Genomic DNA, 25,522 nt, shown 5'->3' on the forward strand with positions numbered 1-25,522 from the left:
CGCCCACCTCTGCTTTAGGGTGAGTCTTACCTTAGTCATGTTACACTCATACATGGAGGTGAAATTCAGATCTCACGTAAAAATTTTTTTTGTACTTGCTGGTAATCCGCTACTTATTTAAATATATATCGGTATCTTCATTACTTTTGTAACCAAACTAGCGATAATCGCTACTTTTTTCTGCTTCTCAGAAAAAGAAAAAAAACGTTGTCTCCCTACTGCGCATGCGTGGCCCGGGCGCCCGGTGTTGTATGAAAAATCTTCGGGGTATGAAATATCTTCGGTGAAGAGATTTCATACTCAGATCATTAACATTAAAACACTAGGTTATTTTTTTATGTTAGACTCAAAAATCAATATATCAAAAAGAAAAATCATTTAACTTTGCCCCCAAAATGATTATTCACTGCCTCAAATCTGATATTCCATATTCGTTTGTGAGCATGCCATGGTATTGATGGCACCCGGTGTTGTGTTATTTGGTGTCCCATCTTCAACAGCTGGCGCTTTTGTTTATAAACACTGGTCTCTCGTGAACTGCGCATGTTCAGACCAGTAAGCGTAGCCCTGTACAGTCTCACAAAGCTTTTTAACACATTAAAAGTTGCTGGAAGGCTGAATCAGGTATACAGTACCACCATCCTCGCTGTTTCTAGAACGACACTCTGTACATATAAATAGAACTCGTACAGAGTGTCGGTCTAGAAACAGCGGGGATGGTGGTAGTGGTACTGTATGTCTGATTCAGCCTTCCAGTAATTATTAATTACGGTTAAAAGTCTTTGTGAGACTGTACAGGTCTACGCCTGCTGGTCTGAGCATGCACAGTTCACGAGAGACTAGTGTTTGTAAACAAAAGCCCCAGCTTTTGACGGTGGGGACGCTAAATAACACACCACGTACCGGCTTAAGCGTTTCTAGTATTACCGTTCATAGCTACGTGTCAACGTGTGGTTTTCAGGTTTCGTAAGTTTTGCAAAATAAGAATAATAGAAATTTTAATTCATCTATGTTTTTTTTTTTAAATATCAATATAGCATCGTTTTCGCCTATCGGACTTATCGCTAGCTAGTATCGGAATTGTAGATTTATATCGGTATCGGTTATCGGTTATCCCCTACATTTGTGTCTCCAGTTAACAAATATCGGTTATCACCGATAAGGTTTTTTATTATCAGCTATCGGTTATCGGGAATAAGATTTTCTGTTATCGTGCCCAACTATGTATATTACTGCAGATATACAGGAGCAATGCGGGCAAGAAAATAAGATTCGGTATTGGCCCGATATCGGAAAACGAGGCAAAATATATGCTGGCAAACAAATAAGATTCGGTATTGGCCCGATATCGGCAAACGAAGCAAAATATATTCTGGGACGGCAGTGGTCCGATATCGGCAGCGCCGGGTATAACGGGATGATTATGGCTGCCGGCTTCGCCCCGGCGCTGGACCATTATTGGGCCGATACTGACCGGCGACCGCGATGCAAACGGATAACGGACCTAGATCGGGCCTGTACCGGCTGTCAGACTTTACGTAGTCGGTCCGATATAGTAAAAATCGGAATGCCGATACTGGCCAACAATGGTCCGTACATTCAATGTTTGCTGGGAAAATTTCACCGAAATGGCTAAGAGAAGGTATGACCAGGAGTCATTTATAAAGATAAGATTACCAGTAAAACGCTCCTTGTGGAACAAAAAGGGACTCATGTGTAGCTAAATATATAGTGGAAGTTGATCGATCATGTCGAGAGGGGCTTAATTGGTCTTTGAGTAGCTTCTGACGAACATTTACCTACTATTCTGTGAAATGAATTACTGCTAACTCTCAGCCCATCCCACCATCGCTATTCCAAATGGTATACGAGAAACGCCAATTAAGCTCATTCTGGAATAATGATTTGACTCTTATACCCTCTGAGCAACCCTGCCAGACCTCTGTTCAGTGCTAGTAGATCAAGTTTTCATGCAGAAAAAGGCATAAAAAGAGCTAATGGATTGATCTTACTGTACACTGCTTCTTGGCTAGTATCCAAGCGTCACTGTAACCATATATATAGATATATATATATATATATATATATATATATATATATATATATATATATATATATATATATATATATATATATATATATATATATATATATATATATATATATATATATATATATATATATATATATATATATATATATATATATATATATATATATATATATATATATATATATATATATATATATATATATATATATATATATATATATATATATATATATATATATATATATATATATATATATATATATATATATATAGTGTGTGTGTGTCCTAAAGATTAGTTTTCCTTTCAGGCCGAGTGTTTCCTGGTGACGCAAGAGCCAAGAGTTGCCGAGCCGCTAGTCCCCGCCACAGTTCTCACTTCTCGCGTGGTGGTGGTAAACATGACGCAGGCATTCCGGCAAGTGCTGTTATCTCACTCCACACTAATAAGACAGACGTTGTTACCAAGGTTTGTGGTTAATGATTCTCTGAGTACAATATCATATAGATCTACATCTTACTACTTGTTCCAGTTATGGTTTATTGATGTTTACATGTGGCTGCAGACGATGTTATGTCTACTACCGCCTACGGTAGTGTAGTTATGTAACTTCTGTTGTGTCCATGCGGGAATTCTTATATTATTTGCTGAGATATATAGGCAAATTCGATTTTGACTTGGTAACCAGTCGATCTCAATTCTATTAATCTTTTGACCTTAATCTGTAGGTTACAAATTACGGTAAAATTCTAGTGTTTGCCCATACTCCCCACCTCACCCCCAAAACAAGCTTAGGGACCTGTGGGAATGCGGGGTTTCGGGTGGGGGACACGAAATCCGTCGCAGTCGCGTATTTTTTTGTGGGGGGGACAGAAATTCCCTAGATCTAGGGAAATTCCTTATATTTAGGGATTTTTCCTCCCTCCGCCACTAAAATTAGGGTTTGCGACGAATTTAGTGTCGAATCGCAGCTCATTTGGACCTTAGCTCATTCGGCTCCTGCTGATTCGGATCAGATTCGGCTCTTTTGCCGTGGCTGGTTCGGACCATCATGTCGGCTCATTCGGACTTTTGAATCATTGGTTCAAATGCATATATAAATAGACCCACTTTTGCATAAATGTTCAATTGCTTCTCGTTCTCCGGCCCAGTGACCAAAATGTGCACTTCCACCTCCAGTATGAGTGAAAAAACAAGGTGAATATTTTGTGAAAAAGTTGTGGCAAACCACCACCAAGCTATTAATTGTGACTCCTGTGGTTACTGGCAACATTAAGTGGAAACACTATTGTTTTCGGTAAATCTTAGGAATAGCGGCTCCTAGCGGGTGCGCGTTTAGGGCACGGTGTGGTGGTAATTACAACATTTCTAGCATGTACGATGGGGTTTTGACAAGCGGACAGGCGTGTTTATGTCACAAGGGGTGTATTTTTCCATGCTGGCCTCACGATTTCTTCCAAGTCGATGGGCAATGAGACTGTGAACTCCGGGGTGAAGAAAGGGAAGAGCCCGTGCGAAAAAATACACCCCTTGTGACATAAGCATGTCTGTCCGCTTGTCAAAACCCCGTCGTACGTACTAGAAATGTTGTAATTACCACCACACTCTGCCCTAAACGCACACCCGCTAGGAGCCTCTATTCCTAAGATTTACCTAGTTTTCTACGGACTATACTTGGCTGCGCAGCCAAGTAGGTATTGTCTGTAGAAAACTGTGTTTGGGCGCAGTGTGCTTGGGGGACCCGCGTGAAGTCGGGGTATTTGGGTGGGGGAGCATATTTAAACTACTCCAACCGAACTTTACGACCTGGGCTTTGACCCCCTCGACCCCTCTGCTAACCAAGGGGGGGCTGCGCCCCCACCTGGACCACCCCCCATCTTAAAGTACCCCAACCGAACTTTACGACCTAACAGTTAACTGAGGGACATTGAAAGAGGTGCTTACGTCCCCTTCTTCAACATTAGCTATTACATTACTGACGACGCCAAGATGGTTCAGCGGCTTCACCAGACCCGTCCTCCTCTGAAGAAGCTTCGTCACTAACCTGCTTCACGCGCTCGTACGTGCTACCAGTAAGTGAATACATTTTTTTTTTTTTTTTTTTTTTTTTACAGCAAAGGAGACAGCTCAAGGGCACAAAAAAGTAAACATTAATAAAAAAAAAGCCCGCTACTCGCTGCTCCTAAAAAGAATCCAAAGAGGTGGCCGAAAGATAAGTCAGTGGAGGAGAGGTGTCCTGATACCCTCCTCTTGAAAGAGGTCAAGTCGTAGGCAGGAAATACAGATGAAGGAAGATTGTTCCAGAGTTTACCAGCGTGAGGGATGAAAGAGTGAAGATGCTGGTTAACTCTTGCATAAGGGGTTTGGACAGTATAGGGATGAGCATGAGTAGAAAGTCGAGTGCAGCGGGGCCGCGGGAGGGGGGGAGGCATGCAGTTAGCAAGTTCAGAAGAGCAGTCAGCGTGGAAATATCGATAGAAGATAGAAAGAGAGGCAACATTGCGGCGGAATTTAAGAGGTAGAAGACTATCAGTATGAGGAGGAGAGCTGATGAGACGAAGAGCCTTTGCCTCCACTCTGTCCAGAAGAGCTGTGTGAGGGAGCCCCCACACATGAGATGCATTATCCATACGTTGGCGGACAAGGCCCCTGTATATGGACAGCAACTGTGCAGGGGAGAAGAACTGGCGGAGACAGTACAGAACGCCCAGCCTCGAGGAAGCTGATTTAGTAAGAGATGAGATATGAAGTTTCCAGTTGAGATTTTGAGTTAAGGATAGACCGAGGATGTTTAGTGTTGAGGAAGGTGATAGCTGGGTGTTGTCAAAGAATAGGGGATAGTTGTTTGGAAGATTGTGTCGAGTGGATAGGTGGAGAAACTGTGTTTTTGAGGCGTTGAAGGACACCAGGTTCTTCTTGCCCCAATCGGAAATAATAGTAAGGTCTGAGGCTAAGCGTTCTGCAGCCTCCAGCCATGAGTCGTTAAGTTCCTGAAGGGTGGGTCTTCTATTAAAAGCAGTTGAATAATGCAGAGTGGAATCATCGGCGAGGAATGGATAGGACAGTTCGTTTTGGAAAGAAGATCATCAATGAACAACAGAAAAGAGTGGGAGATAGGACAGAACCCTGTGGGACACCACTGTTAATAGATTTAGGGAAGAACAGTGACCGTCTACCACGGCAGAAATAGAACGGTCAGAAAGGAAACTGGAGATAAAGGTACAGAGAGAAGGATAGAAACCGTAGGAGGGTAGTTTAGAAAGCAAGATTTGTGCCAGACCCTATCAAAAGCTTTTGATATGTCCAGCGCAATAGCAAAAGTTTCACCGAAACGGCTAAGAGAGGATGACCAAGAGTCAGTTAAGAAGGTTAGAGATCACCAGTAGAACGTCCCTTGCGGAACCCATACTGGCGATCAGATAGAAGGTCAGAAGTGGAAAGGTGCTTTTGAATCTTACGGTTAAGGATTGATTCAAAAGCTTTAGATAGACAAGAAAGTAAAGCAATAGGACGGTAGTTTGAGGGATTGGAGCGGTCACCCTTCTTAGGTACAGGCTGTGTGAAGGCATACTTCCAGCAAGAAGGAAAGGTAGATGTTGACAGGCAGAGGCGAAAGAGTTTGACCAGGCAGGGTGACAGCACGGAGGCACAGTTTTAAGGACAATAGGAGGCACTCCATCAGGTCCATAAGCCTTCTGAGGATTGAGGCCAGAGAGGGCATAGAAAACATCATTTTGAAGAATCTTTATAACAGGCATAAAGGAGTCAGAGGGGGGATGAGTAGGAGGAATATGCCCAGAATCGTCCAGAGTGGAGTTTTTAGAAAAAGTTTGAGAGAAGAGTTCAGCCTTAGAGATAGATGAGACGGCAGTGTTGCCGTCAGGACTGAGGAGTGGAGGGAAAGATGAAGAAGTGAAGTTGGAGGAGATGTTTTTGGCTAGATGCCAGAAGTCTCGGGAAGAGTTAGAGACATCAAGGTTTTGACATTTTCTATTAATGTAAGTATTTTTGGTTAGTCGGAGAATAGATTTGGCACGATTTCGGGCAGAAATGTAAAGTTCATAATTAGCATTAGTTTGAAGGCTCTGGTATCTTTTGTGAGCTACCTCTCTATCATTGACAGCACGAGAACAAGCGTGATTAAACCAAGGCTTTTTAGCGTGAGGAGTAGAGAAAGAACGAGGAATGTATGCCTCCATTCCAGAGACAATCACCTCTGTGATGCGCTGAGCACACACAGAGGGTCTCTATCCTGGAAGCAATAATCATTCCACGGGAATGGAAAGTACATCCTCAGGTCGTCCCACCGAGCTGAAGCAAATGCCAGAAGCATCGCCTTCGGTGGGTCCAGAGGATGTACAGGAGCGATAGGACAGGATGCAGAAATAAGATTGTGATCGGAGGAGCCCAACGGAGAGAACAGTTTGACAGAATAAGCAGAAGGGTTTGAGGTAAGGAAGAGGTCTAGAATGTTGGGCCGATCTCCAAGACGGTCAGGAATACGTGTAGGGTGCTGGACCAACTGCTCTAGGTCGTTGAGGATAGCAAAGTTGTAGGCTTGTTCACCAGGATGGTCAGTGAAAGAGGATGAAAGCCAAAGCTGGGGGGTAACATTGAAATCTCCTAGGATGGAGATTTCAGCGAAGGGAGAGTGGGTCAAGATGTGCTCCACTTTAGAATTCAAATAGTCAAAGAATTTTACATAGTTGGTAGAGTTAGGTGAGAGATAAACAGCACAGATGTATTTAGTAATAGAATGACAGTGAAGTCTTAACCAGATGGTGGAAAATTAAGAAGAGTCAAGGTCGTGGGCACGAGAGCAAGTGATGTCGTTGCGCACGTAGGCGCAACATCCAGCTTTGGATTGAAATTTAGGATAGAGATAGTAGGAAGGAACAGAGTAGAGATTGCTGTCAGTAGCCTCAGAAACCTGTGTTTCGGTAAGGAAGAGAAGGTGAGGTTTAGAGGAGGAGAGATGATGTTCCACAGAATGAAAATTAGAGCGAAGACCGCGAATGTTGCAGAAATTGAGAAGAAAGAGGTTCGAGGAGTTATCAAGACACCTCTCGGGTCGGCAGCCAGAAGGGGAGTCCTCCCTGGGGGAATTTGTGGTCCCCCCCCCAGGCGGGGACTCCGAGGCATTGCTTAATTGAGCCATTTTGAATTTTGAATTTTGGAAAAAGGTGTATATGTTATGTGAATGTAGTGTGGTGTGGATAAAGAGAGGATCTGTCTTTAGAGAGCATGCTGAACTACTCTCCGGTGTTGGTGAGACAATAGGGAAACGGTTAGTGAGGACATGGGAAGGGTCTTTGGAGGGCTTCAGCCAAGGCCTTCTAAAAGGAGAAGGCCTGTGCGCAAAGGTCGTGACGTCAGCAAGGAGGGCGGGCTCCCTACATGCTCTCAAGCAACTCCACACACACACCGTCTCTCTCTCTCTCTCTCTCTCTCTCTCTCACACACACACATACACACACACACACATAAAATAATAAAAAATAAGGTCTCTCCATCCAGTTCTGCTACACGTCCACTGTAGCTTATTCTCGAATATTATTTCCAGGAGCAGCACCAGCAGTGTTAATTTAACCTTAGATTACCTCCTTCATTGTAAAAATATTAGCATTGATAGTAAAACATATTAGAGTTGTGATACTGCTTTTATTATAGATAATACGAGGTAGAAGGAAGGTGGCAATGACAGTGACAGTAATTTAAACAGACCAAAATGCATCCCAATATTTTATTACTATTAATGTTAATAATAATAATCATTAAATCAATAATAATAATAATAATAATAATAATAATAATAATAATAATAACAATAATAAAATAAAAACAAAAATCATGACTATATCAGATAATTTTAATGATAATAAGATAAGGGGTGCGGCTATTAATAATAATAATAGTACTATATACTACTAATGATATAAATAACAATAAAAATAATGAGAATAACAATTATAAAAATAACTAATAACACCACTACTACTACTACTACTACAACTAATAATAATAATAGTAATAATAATAATAATAATAATAATAATAATAATAATAATAATAATAATAACAATAATAATAATAACAATAATAACATCAGTAAAGATAATAATAACAGTAACAACAACAATAATAATAATAACAGCTGCCTTGGCATTGACAGTTTTTGTAAGTGTTCTGCCATCAAAAATGAAGTCTCGATTCCTCAAGTTCACACACCTGTAAGAAAATGTATATATATATATATATATATATATATATATATATATATATATATATATATATATATATATATATATATATATATATATATATATATATATATATATATATATATATATATATATATATATATATATATATATATATATATATATATATATATATATATATATATATATATATATATATATATATATATATATATATATATATATATATATATATATATATATATATATATATATATATATATATATATATATATATATATATATATATATATATATATATATATATATATATATATATATATATATATATATATATATATATATATATATATATATATATATATATATATATATATATATATATATATATATATATATATATATATATATATAGAACAATTAAATAAGGCTATTAAAAATGACTAAAGAAAATTGAGTATACGGGACATATGGCTGGGTAACTAAATTAAAATGTGGTTCTTTTATTTATAGCTAGTTTTTTATATTTTTTGTTAGAAAGCTGATGCTTGAATTTTATCAGGACCTTAGTAACAATATTCATAACAGTAATGCCATTAAAAAAATAGCCATCCTCCTTCCCAGTATAAAAAAAATACTGGAGAGCCATTGTTTTCATCAGCTTCCCGCCACATTGATAATAACAATTGGATTCCAATACTTCTCTAATGTCTTGTGAGTTACAACAGAAGTAGCTTGATTAAATCCACAGTGTAGCCGGGCAAAGAAAGATACATATAACATATACGAATCATTTGATATACTTACTTTGGTATGGTTTGTGGGGATAAAAGAATCCTCGCGGTGAATGGCCCGGACCCATGTGATCAGCTGCTCTGGATTCTTCGGGAAGGAGAAAACACTAACACGAGAATCACTATTATAATTTCCTCTGCAGAGAGGCACGGAGCACTTCCCCGGCATTGTGTTGTCTCTATTATCACAGATTTATCCTAAAGTCTCGGCAATATGGTGTAAAATATGCCGCAGTAAATCAGGCTCTCCTCACGGGTCACGAGCAATCCTCGACTGGGGACCCGGTCGCGACCCGCTCGCTGCCAGATTCTCCAGATAGCTCCCGAGTTGCCATACAAGCAGGCCGCTATCCATGGCCCAACCCCCGTGACGTAGGCTGACGCCACGCCCCCTGTGCACAGGCCTTCTCCTTTTAGAAGGCCTTGCTTCAGCTCCCTTCTCACCTCCCATATATACCTCACCGGGAGTGGCTTGCGCCCGTTCGGTAGGTGTCTTCCTACCTACTCCAGCAATTCGTATATGATGGTTGCAAGATTCTTATGACGTAAATTACTTACCGTATAAATGCTTTATTATGACCTTAATACTCTAACAGGGGGGCTTCGCCCCCCTCGAATCCCTCTTTGGTATGGAGAGTGAGTGAAATTGCTTGGTTTCCGTACGTTGTTAAAAAAATTCCTGATTCCCTACATCTTAGTAATTGTAAGGAATTTCCCTACATCTAGGGTATTATTCAACCCCCCATAACTCAAAAACTATGCATTTGCGACGCATTTCATGTTTACCACTGCATTCCCTGCTGTCTCAATGGCCCTCTAGCCAATTTTGGTTGCGAGGGGTGAGTATGGGCAAACACTAGAATAATACCCAAATTACTCACTACATCTCGTGTGATCCGTGAAAATTACTAGAATTTTAATCATGATAGCAGGCAAAGCAAGCCCAGAGTGTCATTAAACATGCTTCAAATTTTCACCGATAGTTTATAATGTTTTGCCAGAATGTGGCATTCATTTCTGCTACAAATGCATGATTATTATCCCAACTCACCTTTTGGGTGCAAAAATGACATACCCCAGAGGCTGGAGTAGGCCACCAGGTTAAGATTCGTTTTAGTACCATTACCTTCCTTATGAAACATCACTAGCTCTTCATATATCTTTTCTACAAACATTCAACAATCATGGAAATACTTTCAAAATCCAATTCAAGGACTATTTATCATTGAAAATAGGGGATAATATTCACGAAATCGCAGCCTCCTCTGGTGGCGGCTGCGGCGGCGGTGCAGCTGGTGTTGCGAGAAATACCTCCTAACAGAAATAAGTCGCATATACATGTGGGGGGGGGGGTCCAGGGGGGGCTGTGCCTCCCCTGGTTAGAAGGGGGGTTCCAGGGGGGTGAAGCCCCCCCTGTTAACAGGTCGTAAAGTTTGGTTGGAGTAGTTTAAATATGATCCCCCACCCTAAACCCTCTGCGAGCTATTTTGCGGCGGTGGCGCTGTCGCCACGGCCGCCGCCAAAGGAGGCTACGCTTTCATGATTGTTATCCCCTGTTTTCAACAATAAATAGTCCTTGAATTGGATTTTGAAAGCATTTCCATGATTGTTGAATGTTTGTAGAAAAAGATATATGGAGAGCTAGTGATGTTTCATAAGGTAGGTAATGAAATACTGGCACGGTACTAAAACGAATCTTTACCGGCCACCATGCTGCTGTGTCAAACTAACAGATTTACTGTAGTTTGGTCAACTCAAGAGGATCTAGCCCCTACTCTAGGGACATATCATCATAACAACAACAGCCACCAGCAATCTGCACTGCTGGGGCTATAGAGGCCATGGTCCCATGGCCTAACCAACCTCCTAAAACAGTGAAGAAGAAAAACTCTTTAATTGTGTAGAATCACTCTGTGCCTCCAGAAAGATACTTGACCTCTCTTATGATTTAAAAATTGAATACTTGCCCCTCAAGGTGAAAGCAGAACTTTGTGTAAATCTTAAGAATTGCTGCCCCACCCCCTCCACCACCCCAGCCCTCCCTACCCCCAAGACAAGCCTGGGAACCTGTGAGGAATCGTGGTTTTGGGCTGGGGGAGGCAAAATCACTGAAAAAATTGGCTTTCAAAATTTCCCTAGAAAAATCCATAAATTAGGGAAAATTCCCTAGTCTCGAAAGTAAAGAAAGTCCCCAACGCATACTCTTGTAATCTATTCCAATATAACCTAGCAGCTGCCTGTCTGTTGATGAGTTTCGGGCGTGTCATTAGATACCCAGCGTAATGGCCGCCGCCACCCCACTCCGTCCCGCATTGCATACCTGCGTAATTTTCAACGCCCCACACCGCTTGTCGAATATATTTAAACTATTTCAACCGAACTTTATAACCTAACAGCTAACGGGGGAGCGTATTTAAACTACTGTAACTGAACTGATCGGATGTGTTGCGCCTTGCTCACGAAAGTGCTGCGTCGACATGGCTGGCTGAGCCAAGAGCTTGGGGGATTTCTGTTACGTTTGTGCAGATCCCACAGGCGATAAATGGATAGGATGCTGTCTGTGCCCTAAATGGTGTCATTGGAAGTGTGCTCATCTGTCTGGAATTAAGTTGGAGAATATTCCTAAAATAAATTGCAACCCATGCCTTCATAAAGCATCTCTGGCTACCAAGATTGTGGAAAAAATGGATGAATTCAAGCAAGAATTATCTAAGGACATATCAGAAGTAAAACAAGAAGTTGAGTCACGAGCAGTGAGCGTGAAGGAGGAGCTGGGTGAGGTGGCTGACGCGTTGCAGCGGGTCGAGCATGCAGAGTCAGCAGGTGCAATTTGGTCTGAGGTCACCAAGCGCAAGAGGAAAGTTAAGAAGAATTTACTTGTTGTCAAAGCCTCTGAACAAAATAAAAAGGCTACAGAGATGAAAAGTGAAGTTTCCCAAGCATTACATGGCATTCAGATTACTGATTCAAGATTCACTAATGGAGGTAATATTATAATGAGCTTTGATGATGAGAATATGAGGAATGAGGCAGCCCAATAATTGGAATCTGTGGAGAAAGTCAGTACTAAAAGTGAGGGAAAACTGAGGCTAAAGATCATGATTTGTAATGTGCACAAGAGGAGACTGGGCATAAGATAATTGAGACACTGCTAAACATAAATGAGTTCCTACACTCGATTCCACAAATTGAGGAGAAAATTGAGAAGATTTTTAGTAAGCCTGCAGCCGGTGGCACAGCGCATTACATCCTGAAATGTGATCCAACTGTTAGAGAGCTAATTTACAAGCACCATGACAAAATAAAACTTGAATGGGGGAAGTATACTGTGAGACAGATACCATGCAATATGTTATTATTGTCAGAGATATGGTCATATTGAGTCCAAATGCACTGCCAAGGCCAATGGTGAGAACCCAGTTGATATGTTATAAATGTGCTGGAGAACATGAAGCGAAAGACTGCCCCGGGACTGAAAGGAAATATATAGCTAAACTGTGTGAATTACAAGAAGCCTGAAGTTAATCACTTGGCGAATAACCAGTGTTGTGTAGTTTCTCAGGCTGAAATTGCGAGAATTCGTAACATAACCGATCATGGCTACTAATTCCTCGAATATAAGGATAAAATGTGGTCTGCTGAATGCTCAGTCTGTGGGAAATAAAACTCTAGATATCCGTGATCTCATTAAAGAAAAGGATCTTGACATTTTAGCGGTAACTGAAACATGGCTAAATTACTACGATGTCGCCAAGATTCGTGAGATGACGGCAGTAACTCATACCTTTCTACATGTTCTGACGGAGACAAGAAGGGGTGGTGGTGCTGGGATCTTTCTTTCTAATTCTTTTAAGAAGATTCGGAGAAAAGCATCAGCGAGGTGGGATACTTTTGAATTAGTGCAAGTCATCTGTGAAATTGATAAAAGGAAAAGTACCTTTATTGTGGTGTACTGACCTCCAGATACAAGAGCAGAGGTCTTTATCGATGAATTTCACACATTTTTGGAGTCTGAATATGGTGAGTGCAAATGTGTTCATCTGTGGTGACTTTAATCTATGGATCAATGATCCTGAAAATTCTTCTGCCATGGCCTTCATTGAGATGATGGACAGTTTCAACCTGATTAATAAAGTGAACGAGATGACCTCATTAGGAGGACATGTGCTATAGTCTGTTCAGAGCATGAAGTTGGTTCAAGGTGTGGCAGATTCTGGTATTTCCATGAGTTCGGCGCTGCCACTTTGACCGCCAATTATCAGATTAGCACACCCTCCCTACCTACCCACCCACAACCCACCTGTTTATCTCTCTCTTCCTCTCGACCCGGGGGAGGGACCTGAGGGGACACGCTGACCACAACCACCACCACCACCAAAACGTGGCAACATGGGAAAAAATCGCTGCCACATATAGAATTAATACAAATCGTTCTTATAATCCTAAACATCGACACTCATTGTACTATGTAGCTTCCTTTACTATATACAGAATATATAAAATATCACTTTCAGACAGCACATGGATGGGAAATAAGAGAGAGAGATTCATGTACAAAGGTTGATTTTGCAGCATGGCTAGAGGTAAACGACGATACCAGCTCCACCATGAACCGACTTCATGCTCTGAACAGACTATAGACTTGGTTTTCAGTGATATAGATGGTGATCTAGTGCAAGGGGTGTGTGTCAATGAAATATGTTGTACATCACTGGTGCTTAGATTGCTAACCTTTGAAATTTCATACGTGAGGGAAGCAGTGCAGAGGAAAAAGATTACGTTCAGACTGCAAATAAATTTTCAACCAGAAATATTGATTAACTCTTTAACCCTTAGAGTACGGGTGGAGATATATTTCTCTAGATGCTGTGCACGGGGAAAATTTAGACATTTAAAAGAGGTGGAAATGGTGTCTTTTTTCTTTGCAATAATTGTTTATTCATCTAGTTTATATGGTGGTGTAATAAAACTTCTCTCCCAATAATAATAAAAAAGTTATGACATCTGAAAACATTGCGCATTTTCTCGTGGCTGTGACGCGTCGCATGGTAGCACCCCACTCTCTTTCTCTCTCTCTCTCTCTCTCTCTCTCCTCTGTCAGTGTTACTACCATAGCAGTCATCAGTCACTGTCACTTTGATTCGCTCGTGCTGTACTTCCGCCCGGAGCAGAGGAACTGCTTGATGCGTTACGAGACATGACATGTATTCCGAACTAAAGTGGAAAATGATCTGTGGCCTTCGGTATGGCGCGCGCTGAGATGAATGAGAGTGTGTACGGATGCCAGATGCCTCCACCATTCTTCTAAGTCAAAAACTGGCAGTATATTTGAAACGTAGGGAGCGTAGAGTGTGATGATTATATATATGATCTCTGTACGGGTGGGGTGTGTGGTAGCGCACTTATATATACGATCGCCATAATGTAAAGGTTGATACAGGAAATTACTATCAAATGTTGTGAAATCTGTGAACATGGCTCAGTGGTACGTGCCTGGTTAAGCTATATAATGATTTAGCTAGAGATGAGTATAACATCCTCTATCCTTTGATTGAAAAGGAGATAGTGTTGAACGATCATGCACCTTGGTTTAATGCGGAAATACTGTGGGCAAAAAGAGAGAAGAAGAAAAAAGAAAGACTGTGGCGTAGGCTTAAAACAGATGAGGCAAGAAGAGCATACCAGGAGGCAAGAAACAAAGAAAATCGGCTTGTGATAAAACGGAAAAGAGACTACTATCAGAATAAGGTTGTGAAAGCAGGGCCTAACATCAGTAAATTATATAAGGTGCTTGACAGTTTGACTGGAAACAGAAAGGTTAACAAGCTTCCAGATTGTTTCTTGGATGAGGTGCTGGCAAATAAGTTTTTAGACTTTTTTGACAAGAAAATGAGAGAGTTATCATGAACTTTGGAGGCGACGGTTACCATGGATCCGCAGTGGAAACTCCAGTCCCTGAAATAAAGAATTAAAGTTGACGGGCTTTCAACAAGTGGATGTGGCTGTGGTAAAAACTATCGTACACAAGGTGAAACTAATGTACTGTGATAATGATCCCTTGCCGATAAGTAACATCATTAACCCTCTTGTGCACAGTAAGTTTCCAATAAGTTTCTGTTCCACTCATCATGCATTTCTCAGGCCTAACCAGCCCTTTTTTTGCCGCTGCGATACTCTACATTCCCGGACGTATTTTACCCTCACAGATATATCGTACCCCAATAAATTTGGTATCAATGGCTTCATAAAGACTTGTACTAGAACATGCGCAAATGAAAATAGAGTAAAATATATATATATATATATATATATATATATATATATATATATATATATATATATATATATATATATATATATATATATATATATATATATATATATATATATATATATATATATATATATATATATATATATATATATATATATATATAAAAACAATACAAACTCATTACAAGTCTCCATATAGAGTACAGTGGAGACTCAATACTCGAACTTAATTCGTTCCAAATGGCTGTTCAAGTATCAAAAAGTTCGACTACCGATACCTGTAAATCAGGTAATTCGTTCTAACCTTACCAAAACCTTAAGTTTACAAACTGGTTTATGTTTCTGTGTACGGCAGCAATATCAGGGTGGCACCTCTCCAAAAAGTTCCCCCACTCTGTCCACTGCTGCAAATGTTTCTTGATCTCTGCAGTGGAGACTCTTTCCTTGCTGTTCCCCTTCTCCTCCCCTGAAGACAGCTCCTCAGTTACCTCCCGCAGCTGTTCCTGGTGAAGTTGACGCAGCTCGTCAGTGGTGAGGTCTTCAGAGTGTGCTTGCACCAGCTCCTCCACATCATCACTGTCCACCTCAATGCCTATGGCCCTCCCCAGAGACACAATGTCCTCCACCACAGCAGACTCCTGGACTGAAGGCTCGAATCCCTCAAAATCCATGGCTGTCACACAGGTCGGCCACAAATTTTTCCAGGCAGACTGCAAGGACCTCACAGAAACTTGACCCCAGGCTTTATCTATAAGCCTTAGGCAGTGGAGGATAATGAAGTGACTCTTCCAAAACTCCCTCAGAGTGAGCTCTGTTTCAGAAGTCACCTCAAAGCACCTCTCAAAAAGTGCTTTTGTGTACAGCTTCTTAAAGCTGGCGATGACATTCTGGTCCATGGGCTGGATCAGTGGCGTGGTGTTGGGGGGGAGGAACATCACTTCGATGAATTTATACCCCTTACCCAATTCTTCTTCCACGCCTGGAAGGTGTGCAGGGGCATTGTCCATCAACAGGAGGGCCGTGAGTGGTTGATTCTTCTCTATTAGGTATGTCTTCACTGCAGGTGCAAACACCTCCACAAACCACTCCGTGAAGAACTGCCTGGTTGTCCAGGCTTTCTTGTTTGCCCTCCACATCACACTGAGTTTGCTCTTTTGCACATCGTTCTTCTTGGATGGCCTGGGGTTTTCCGAATGGTACACCAGCAGCGGTTTAATTTTGCATTGGCACAGAGAAGCAGGGTTAGCCTGTCTTTCATGGGTTTGTGTCCTGGCAAACACTTCTCTTCCTTTGTTATATAGGTCCTGTTTGGTAGTTTTTTCCAAAACAGGCCTGTCTCATCACAATTAAAGACCTGTTGTGGGCTTAAGCGCTCCTTATCCACAAATTTCTTAAATTCAGGCACAAACTTCTCGGCGGCAACTTTGTCAGCACTTGCGGCCTTGCCGTGCCTCACAACAGAATGAATTCCAGTTCTCTTCTTGAAATTCCCAAACCACTCCTTACTAGCTTTAAAATCTTCACTGGAGTCAGAGGTAGTATCACAAATAAGATCACCATGGAGCCGCCTAGCCTTCGCACAAATTATGCCCTCTGACATAGAATCACCAGCCATCTGCCTTTCGTTTATCCACACCATCAACAATTTTTCCATTTCTTCCACTGCCGCAGGTTGCTTAAGTTGTTTTTTCACACCCATCGCCACATCAGCTCCCTTAATGGCCTTGTTCTTCAGTATGGTGGCTGCTGTAGATTTCGCCATACAATACTCAGGTGCAAGATCGGTGATTCTTGCTCCTTTCTCGTATTTATCAATAATCTCCTTTTTCCGTTCAATGGTCGTCACTACATTCTTCCTTTTAGGCTTATTTTCACCACTAATAGGCCTCTTTGGTGCCATTGTAAGTTTCTAAATGAAAAACCACAGACAGAATGCAGGAGAATGTTGTTGTTCTCACGACCGCGGCGGGACAACTGGCGGCGGAGGGGAGGGAGAGGCCAGGAGCCCTTGTTTACAACCACGTGTGCAGACGTTCGAGTACCAGATATTTTTTTGAGTACCAAGTCGAACTTTTGCGTTCGAGTATCGAAAAATTTGACTTCCAAGACATTCGAGTATTGAGTCTTCACTGTATTGTAGACAATAAATCCTAAGTATCAGCTCTTCACTCACTAGCTCAAAATTTTGTGGGCCAACTTTTTTAGCCTAATATATGTTTCGAATCAGAATTTAGTGAGGATTATTATGGCATCCTCAAAATCCTCATACACCTATTAGTTCCTGAGTTACACTCGTAAAACTGTATTTTTTTCCTCTCCCTTTCAGAGTAGGCTAACAACTAAAAATCGCTCCATGCTGCTCATTTACGCTCCGTAGAAAGGTTGCCATATGTTACCATTAAGAAATTTATCCCAACAAATGACGCTCCCAAATTTGACGCACTTTCACCCAAAACTTAATTTTTTATATTTTTTTTTTTTAAACTTATGACGCGTTTTGCGTCATAAAAGCCCCTTGATGACGCGAAAAGCGTCACCATGCGCGAGAGGGTTAAGAGTGAAAACTTTAGTGATTTCTTAAATATGATGACTGTGATGGTTAACACTAGTATTGAAAACAAGACTTTTCCTGAGAGTGAGAAAGCGGCGATCGTGAAACCTGTCGTCAAAGGTAAACTGAACCCACAGTGTAAGTTCCTTTAGACCAGTATCCAACTTGATGTTTCTATCTAAGATACTTGAAAATGTGATCTTAACCACTTCAACACGAGGACACGTATACTGCATCCTTGCGTGCCCCGAACCATATCCGAGGATGCGCATACTGCGTCCTGGCTCTCTTTAGCCAATATACGAGTTATTTTATCTCTATATTTATGCTTACATCTCAAAATTACCAATTAATTTATATTTCTTTATGTGCACTATTTAATTCTGCATTTTTTCATATATAATACATGATGATTATGTTGAGTTTATGGCATAGGTAGTACGTGGGTACCGAACGGCTGTATGTAAACAAACAGATGACGGCAGTGGCCCGCCAAGAGACTCTTGAAATGGACTGGCAGAGCTGCTTTGCTTACTACTTGATTAACAAGATAAGAGAACACCCCGTGCTGTGGAACCACAGTCCAAAAAACATTTTTCTTGAGTCTATGAAAATCGTAGATCCCCCAGTGATGTTTTCCTTCTCTACTTCTTCTTTTGACCTGTAATGCATGGTAGTGACGGTGAAAAGTAAGTGGAAAATAGCAAAAGGGCATAGAAAACCAAAATCAGGGAAAGAAAAGGCCTATGGGGTAGTGGTGGCTGCAGAGAAAGCAACAGGTGTTGAGTGTGTGGTAAGGTGCGGGGCGAAGCTAACCCCGCAGCCGCCATGAGGTACCGTTGTAAAGGCAATACCTCCGACACCATCACATCACATCACTACCCATCGGCTAGTTTCACGTGGAAATACTAGAGCGGTGATCGCTGCCATTGGTAACGATCAATACAAACAAAATGACTGTGAAAGCAGCCCTAAGTGCATGTTGTGAAGTATAAAAATGTGGAGAAGGAGGAACTAAGAAGCGATACAAAGCATTACAGGTCAAAAGAAGAAGGTCCACTATACACTGGCCGGTGTTGCAAAAAATATCTTCCCGCTGAAATTAGTCATTCTGCTGTCCACCACGCATGCGCGCTGTGGGAATACACAGCATTAAAAGTGTTGATTTACCTGGATTTGTTCTTTTTTGTCCGCTTGTGGTCATTGTGAGCGGTGAGGGAAATATGGAAGCAGTAAGCAAGTTGAACCTCTCTGCGAGCCATTTTGCGATTGCGGCGGCAGTTTACATTCAATAGGCATTGAAAAGTCAATCATGATGTTAGTGATTTGATGATATATAACAGAAAGAGTTAGCAGATTATACCATAACACACAGAAAACTACCAGAAGCTATAGGTTTGTCCAACTGTCCCACGGGTGACCGCGAGCAACCACCCTTACATTAGCAGATGACACCACATGGATCATAAGCGTGTATTCAGAACTGCCAGCCAATTGTAAGGCAGCCGCCTTCAACTGCGGCTTCAGAACGACCTCTTCTCACTTCCCATTTTCTGCCTATTACCAAGGTACGTATTTTTGAGATAACAAGAGAGTAAAGTCGAAAAAAAATGTGATAACAAGGGAGTCAAGTTGGAAAAAAAAGTATTTTTTTCCACGGGTCAGAACCAATAAGCGCTTTTTCATGTATTTCAATACCTCGAGTTTCGCGATCCTCGAGTTTAGCGCTATACCTTCTGAATGAAGCAAGCGCGAAACTCGAGAGGGTACTGTATTGTGTCAAACGGAGGTGTTTTGATTATTGGTTTCGTACCAGTAACAATAACCCATAGGCCTACCAGAACCTAGCCATCAGCGTATAAGATGCAGGGTGATTTTTTTAATCTTCTTTTTCGAAAAAAAGTGTGTCATATGGCAGGAAATATGATATGTCCTGTTTTGCGAGAAGCGATATAACACTAACAAAAGTCAACTGTGGTATAACAGTGAGATCAAATATTCAGTTCAGGAGAAAAAATTGTTTTACAGGCTAAAGAAAGTTCAAAGTACACCTGAAAATGCTAGGCTTTATCATGAAGCCAGGCAACGAGTGAAAAGACTAATAAGTCAGGCATAGAAGAGCATTTTGGTAATTAAGAAACGAGTTATTGGTGCTTGAAAAATACCAATATTTACCCAATTGTCCTGGTCTTATTGTGGTTAATATTCATTTGTATAACAAATGAGGCCTCAAACATTCAAATGAACTTACAATTAACTTTAAAACCATTAAATGGCAGAAAAAAATGCCAAAGGATAGGAAGCAGTAATAAAGGAAATGTTTACCGCATTTGATAAAAAATTAATGTAATTTTCAACATGTGACCAATTCGACCTTTGACCATCCTATTGATCCCAATCACTGTCATAACTTGCGGACTACCTGTATCCTGCCATGGGCAGAGCAGCTGTTTGTTTACTCAGAGCTTCTGTGCCTCCCCTCCTACCCCCACCCTGCTGCTGTCCTCAGTCCTTATGTACTGGCAGAAGAGGGAAAGGGTTGGCCCACCCACGCTTACCCCTCAATTGTCCTTGTAACTTGAGCTGTAAATACTACGCATGCTGGAGTCGCTAGACACTAATGTACGAGTTTATAGGCCTACAGTCTGCTATACATTCATACTGCTAGATCTAGCAGACACCAATTGGCAAACACACGAGCCGAGCAAGGGTGGAGTGAGTCTCTTCAGTTATCTCCATTGCTTACAAGTCTTGGCTGTGTTTGGTTTAGCTGTTATCCTCCACAACTCCTTGCTGGTGGTGGTGGTGGTGGTGGTGGTGGGGGGGGGGGGGGTTACCAAAATGGGCAATCGATCAGCGGATTAGAAACAACATTGCTGTAATTTTTAACTTAAGACCAGTTCAACTTACAACTAGCCTGTCAGTTCCAAACTCTGTCGTAACTTGAGGACTGCCTGTATTCAGGCAGCTTTGACTCAAGTCCATGTTTATTGGAAGGGTTTACCATTCCAACAGACTTTCTTATTACTTGGCATTTTTGTGAACTTGCTTTCCTTTTTTGTGCCTTTACTATTTCTTGATCTACTCTTTTCACATGGATTGACCTTCCTAAAACTGATGTTTAGCACTTTGACATATTACTAGTGGGTAATAAAACATGTCATGTCTTTTTTACTGATTGTGTGAATATAATTTACGTTTTCACATGTCCCTGTCAATAATCTGAACAATTTGATAATCTGAATGACCGTTGGTTTGCTGCCAATCAGATTATTAGACATTTACTGTAGATTAAGAAAGAAAGTGAACAATTTTAAGGCAAATTGAAGTAAGTATGGGCCTTTATGTATAACTGTACATAAGAATACTTATTTAAATTAGGTTAATTTCAGAGAGTATGTAAAGTAATGCCTACATGACTGTGAAGAATGATGTGCACAAGATTAAAGTCATAAATTTAATGATTTAAATTACAGATGCATGTACAGAAGCTGTCGTCTACTGAGTGCTACAACTGAAAGTGCCTCCCAAAAGACTGAGTGCAACAAGGTGGAACCTGATGGAGCAAGTACAAGCACAGGGGCAGAGAAACAGCTTGAAGATGTTGTTGAAGCTTTCAGTAAAGAGAAGGAGTCTTTATCAAAACAAGTTGCAGATTTTCAGGTATTTTCCTAGTTATTGGTTAGTAACTTAAGCACTTGTTAATTGAATTTTGCCTGCTTGGTTCAGAAATACCTATACTGGTAACCTATTGGTAACTGAAATAATTGATTCCTGAAGGTGTTTCTTTAGTTAGATTCATGTAAGCTTATATTTACTTGTAAACATTTTTTATCATTTATGAAAGTGAACTTCTCTAAGTTCTTATGAATTGCATATGTGCACTATGCCCATCTTAACTCTCCTTCAGTTACAGTAAAACTACTTTAATCTGAGAACGGATAATCAGAAAATCCCATTAGTCCAAGTTCTTTAACCCTTTCGCTCCGGGGGATGTATATTCACATCCTGTTCGCCAACTTTGGCCAACTGCTCCCATCCAGTGGACGTGTCTATACGTCCTACTTGCTAGGCGCCACATACGGGAGACGTGTATATAAGTCCTGTTTAATTTTAGTATGCCATAGCAGGGATACGTTTTCTGGGACATGGATGGTTTTAGAGAAAACAATATGGGTAACAAAATTATACGGTAACGAAGAAATTCTACTGTGAGAAGTTTTGCAGTCTTTCGCAGACATATCTTTATCTCACACACACACACACTCGCACACCCCTTATTAACTGAACAGGTGATTACGATGATAAAAGAATAAACAGAAATAGTGAGGGACTCCGCTGAAAAAAAGAAGTCTGTAATAGTGGTGGGCAATAATGAAGAGCACATGCCAGTCAGACATACAAGGGAAAAGAAGGAAAGGAAGGCAGTGGAGCAAGTAATTGAAGCAATTCAGGAAGAAGATCATGAGCTGGTAGGAGAGTTTGAAGAAGTATTCAGGCTTGGAAAGTATGAAGAAGGAGCCCAACGACCAGTTAAAATTAGATTTAGGTCTCAAGTGGCTGCAGAACAAGGGGTGGGAAAGTCATGGAAATTAGCAAGAACAGAGACCTACAAAAAAGTCTGGGTAAGAAAGGACAGAAGTGTGGAGGGAGGGAACACGATAAGAGAATTGAAGAATCAAGCCAATGAAAAGAATGAAGAGGATAAAAGGAAGTTTTTCTGGAGAGTGATAGACATGGACCTAAGGAAGTGGTACAGAAGGGAAGAGGTGACAGCTTGAAGGTGGCATACACTAATGTGAATGGGTTAATATCGTCAATGTTAGAAATAGGAGATTACCTGAGTAAGGAAAAAACAGATGTTATGGGGATTACAGAAACCAAATTGACTGGTAGTATAGATGCATTTAACTTAGGGGATGGTAAATATAATGTATGGATGAGAAATAGAGAAAATAAACAAGGAGGAGGAGTGATACTATTGTTGAAAAAAGAATGGACAGTGGAGGGTGTCACCTATGGCGAAAGGGGAAGCGGAGGTCTTGAGTGTGGGAATAAGACTGCAAAGGGGAGGATGCAGAAATATCGTAGTGGTGTATGTCCCTCCAAAAACCAATTCATGGACAGAAGAATTGTACAAGAAGAAGCTGGAAGACACATTGGAATGCCTAAGGAGATTTTTTTTTTTTTTTTTTTTTTTTTTTTTTTTTTACAGCAAAGGAGACAGCTCAAGGGCACAAAAAAGTAAACATTAATAAAAAAAAAGCCCGCTACTCGCTGCTCCTAAAAAGAATCCAAAGAGGTGGCCGAAAGATAAGTCAGTTTTGGGAGGAGAGGTGTCCTGATACCCTCCTCTTGAAAGAGTTCAAGTCGTAGGCAGGAGGAAATACAGATGAAGGAAGATTGTTCCAGAGTTTACCAGCGTGAGGGATGAAAGAGTGAAGATGCTGGTTAACTCTTGCATAAGGGGTTTGGACAGTATAGGGATGAGCATGAGTAGAAAGCCGAGTGCAGCGGGGCCGCGGGAGAGGGGGAGGCATGCAGTTAGCAAGTTCAGAAGAGCAGTCAGCGTGGAAATATCGATAGAAGATAGAAAGAGAGGCAACATTGCGGCGGAATTTAAGAGGTAGAAGACTATCAGTATGAGGAGGAGAGCTGATGAGACGAAGAGCCTTTGCCTCCACTCTGTCCAGAAGAGCTGTGTGAGTGGAGCCCCCCCACACATGAGATGCATACTCCATACGAGGGCGGACAAGGCCCCTGTATATGGACAGCAACTGTGCAGGGGAGAAGAACTGGCGGAGACGGTACAGAACGTCTCTGGAGGAGAAGGATAAGATTCTGATAATGGGAGATTTTAATTGTAAGGAAGTGTCATGGAAAAACTGGTCAACGGAAGGAAGTGAAGCTTCATGGGGGAACAAGGTTTTGGAATTGGTTACAGAAAATGTCCTCACACAGTGGGTAGAGGAAAATACAAGATTCAGAGGAGAAGACGAGCCATCTAGATTGGACTTGATAATCACCAGGGAGCCAGATATCATAGAGGAGATGAATTATAAGAGCCCTATAGGGAAGAGCGATCACGTACTCATTGAGTACAGGTAACTCGATTTACGCGAGTTTGGTTTACGCATTTTTTAAATAACGTGGGGTCCAAAATCCAAATAAATGTTTAATTTACACTTTTTTTCACTTATACGCGATATTTTATGGAGTGGCCACCAGATGTCTCACGCAACCGGACTCACACGGTGCCGCGGCCACACAGCTGAGCTCAGTTCTTCCCGCGCGCCACTTGAACATCAATACAGTACCCACGCTGCCACGCTACTCAACAATAGAGGTGGGCACATACCGGTACTAATGGTACCAGCGATATGGTACGGTACCGGTACCAGACTGCTCAGTAACGGTACCAGACTGCTCGGTACCGGTACCAATACTAGCCAGTCGCTCATGGCGTCCCTCATTTCTTCCTCCCACGAGTGAGGCTGAGACTGAGTGGCTGAGTGGATATCTCGGTGATATGGATATTCTCTCTCTCTCTCTCCACTGAATGAGGTGAATATTTATTTTTCGATAGAAACCTACCTCTTGTTTGATTTACATTGTTTTTGATTTAGATTGTTTTTGATTAACGCGACCTCTTTAAGGACACAATACTCGCATAAATCGAGTTATCTTTACATATTACGAGAAGGAAGTAAAATAATCAGGAATGAGGACTACAGGAAAGAATGGTTTAACTTTAATAAGGCAAATTTTGAACAACTTGGGAAACATTTTGAGGAAGCACAATGGAATATTTTTTTTGAGGCTGAAAATATGGATGAAAAATGGGCTATCTTTCTATGGATTTACAACGAAGGAGTGGAAAAGTGGGTACCAAGGGTGAAAGAAGGCTAGAAATCAAGAGAAGAGTGGTACAATAGAAAGTGTGTAGACACCAAGCAGGAAAAGGAGAAAAAATAGGAGGATGGTTCTATGGAATGAGTACAAAAGGAAGTTAATGGTGAAACTTTTGATAGTATAAGTGAAATAGTAGAAGTGATGAATAAATGTTTCCAAACAGTGTTCACAAGGGAGAGTGAGTTTGAAGGTGTTGATGCAGTGCCAAGGAATAGAGTGGGTCTGGAGAGAATACAAACATCAGCAGATGAAGTTAGAAAATTATTGGAAGAATTGGATGCGAGGAAATCAGCAGGACCGGATGGTATATCAAATTGGGTGCTAAAAGAGTGTAACCAGCAAATAGCTGAAAAGTTGAGCAACTTGATTAATGTCTCACTACCACAAGGGAAGGTACCGAGAGACTGAAGGAGGGCTAACATCGTCCCAATACTTAAAGGAGGAAGGAAGGAAGACCCGTTGAACTATATGCCAGTGTCATTAACAAGTGTAGTAGCAAAGATGTGTGAGAAAATTATAAAGAACAGATGGGTGGAGTATTTAGAAGAAATCAGTAAATTAACAAATAGCTAATTCGGATTCAGAGGAGGACGGTCTTGTATAACTTGTCTGATCAGTTTCTATTCAAGAGTAATTGATATAATACAGGAAAGAGACGGTTGGGCAGATTGTGTGTATCTGGACTTAAAGAAGGCGTTTGATAAAGTACCACACAAGCGA

At 41.0% G+C, this 25,522-nt stretch overlaps 1 protein-coding gene and 1 long non-coding RNA gene across 2 annotated transcripts in view; one reads left to right on the forward strand and one right to left on the reverse strand.

Moving 5' to 3' along the window:
- Window positions 1-2,056, reverse strand: part of LOC126998935 (uncharacterized) — a 58,114-nt gene extending 56,058 nt beyond the window's left edge. Inside the window, exon 1 of the long non-coding RNA XR_007753073.1 lies at window positions 2,013-2,056. This is a non-coding gene — a long non-coding RNA (uncharacterized LOC126998935). The remainder of the gene's footprint in view (window positions 1-2,012) is intronic.
- Window positions 2,057-2,367: 311 nt separating this feature from the next.
- LOC126998946 (grpE protein homolog 1, mitochondrial-like) overlaps window positions 2,368-25,522 on the forward strand; it is a 56,286-nt gene continuing 33,131 nt past the window's right edge. Inside the window, exons 1-2 of the mRNA XM_050861238.1 lie at window positions 2,368-2,519; window positions 21,367-21,553. Of these exons, the coding sequence (XP_050717195.1) occupies window positions 2,452-2,519; window positions 21,367-21,553 (255 nt within the window). The 5' untranslated portion in view covers window positions 2,368-2,451. The remainder of the gene's footprint in view (window positions 2,520-21,366; window positions 21,554-25,522) is intronic.

The sequence above is a fragment of the Eriocheir sinensis genome, chromosome 2 (assembly GCF_024679095.1).
Source record: "Eriocheir sinensis breed Jianghai 21 chromosome 2, ASM2467909v1, whole genome shotgun sequence".
Lineage (NCBI taxonomy): Eukaryota > Metazoa > Arthropoda > Malacostraca > Decapoda > Varunidae > Eriocheir > Eriocheir sinensis.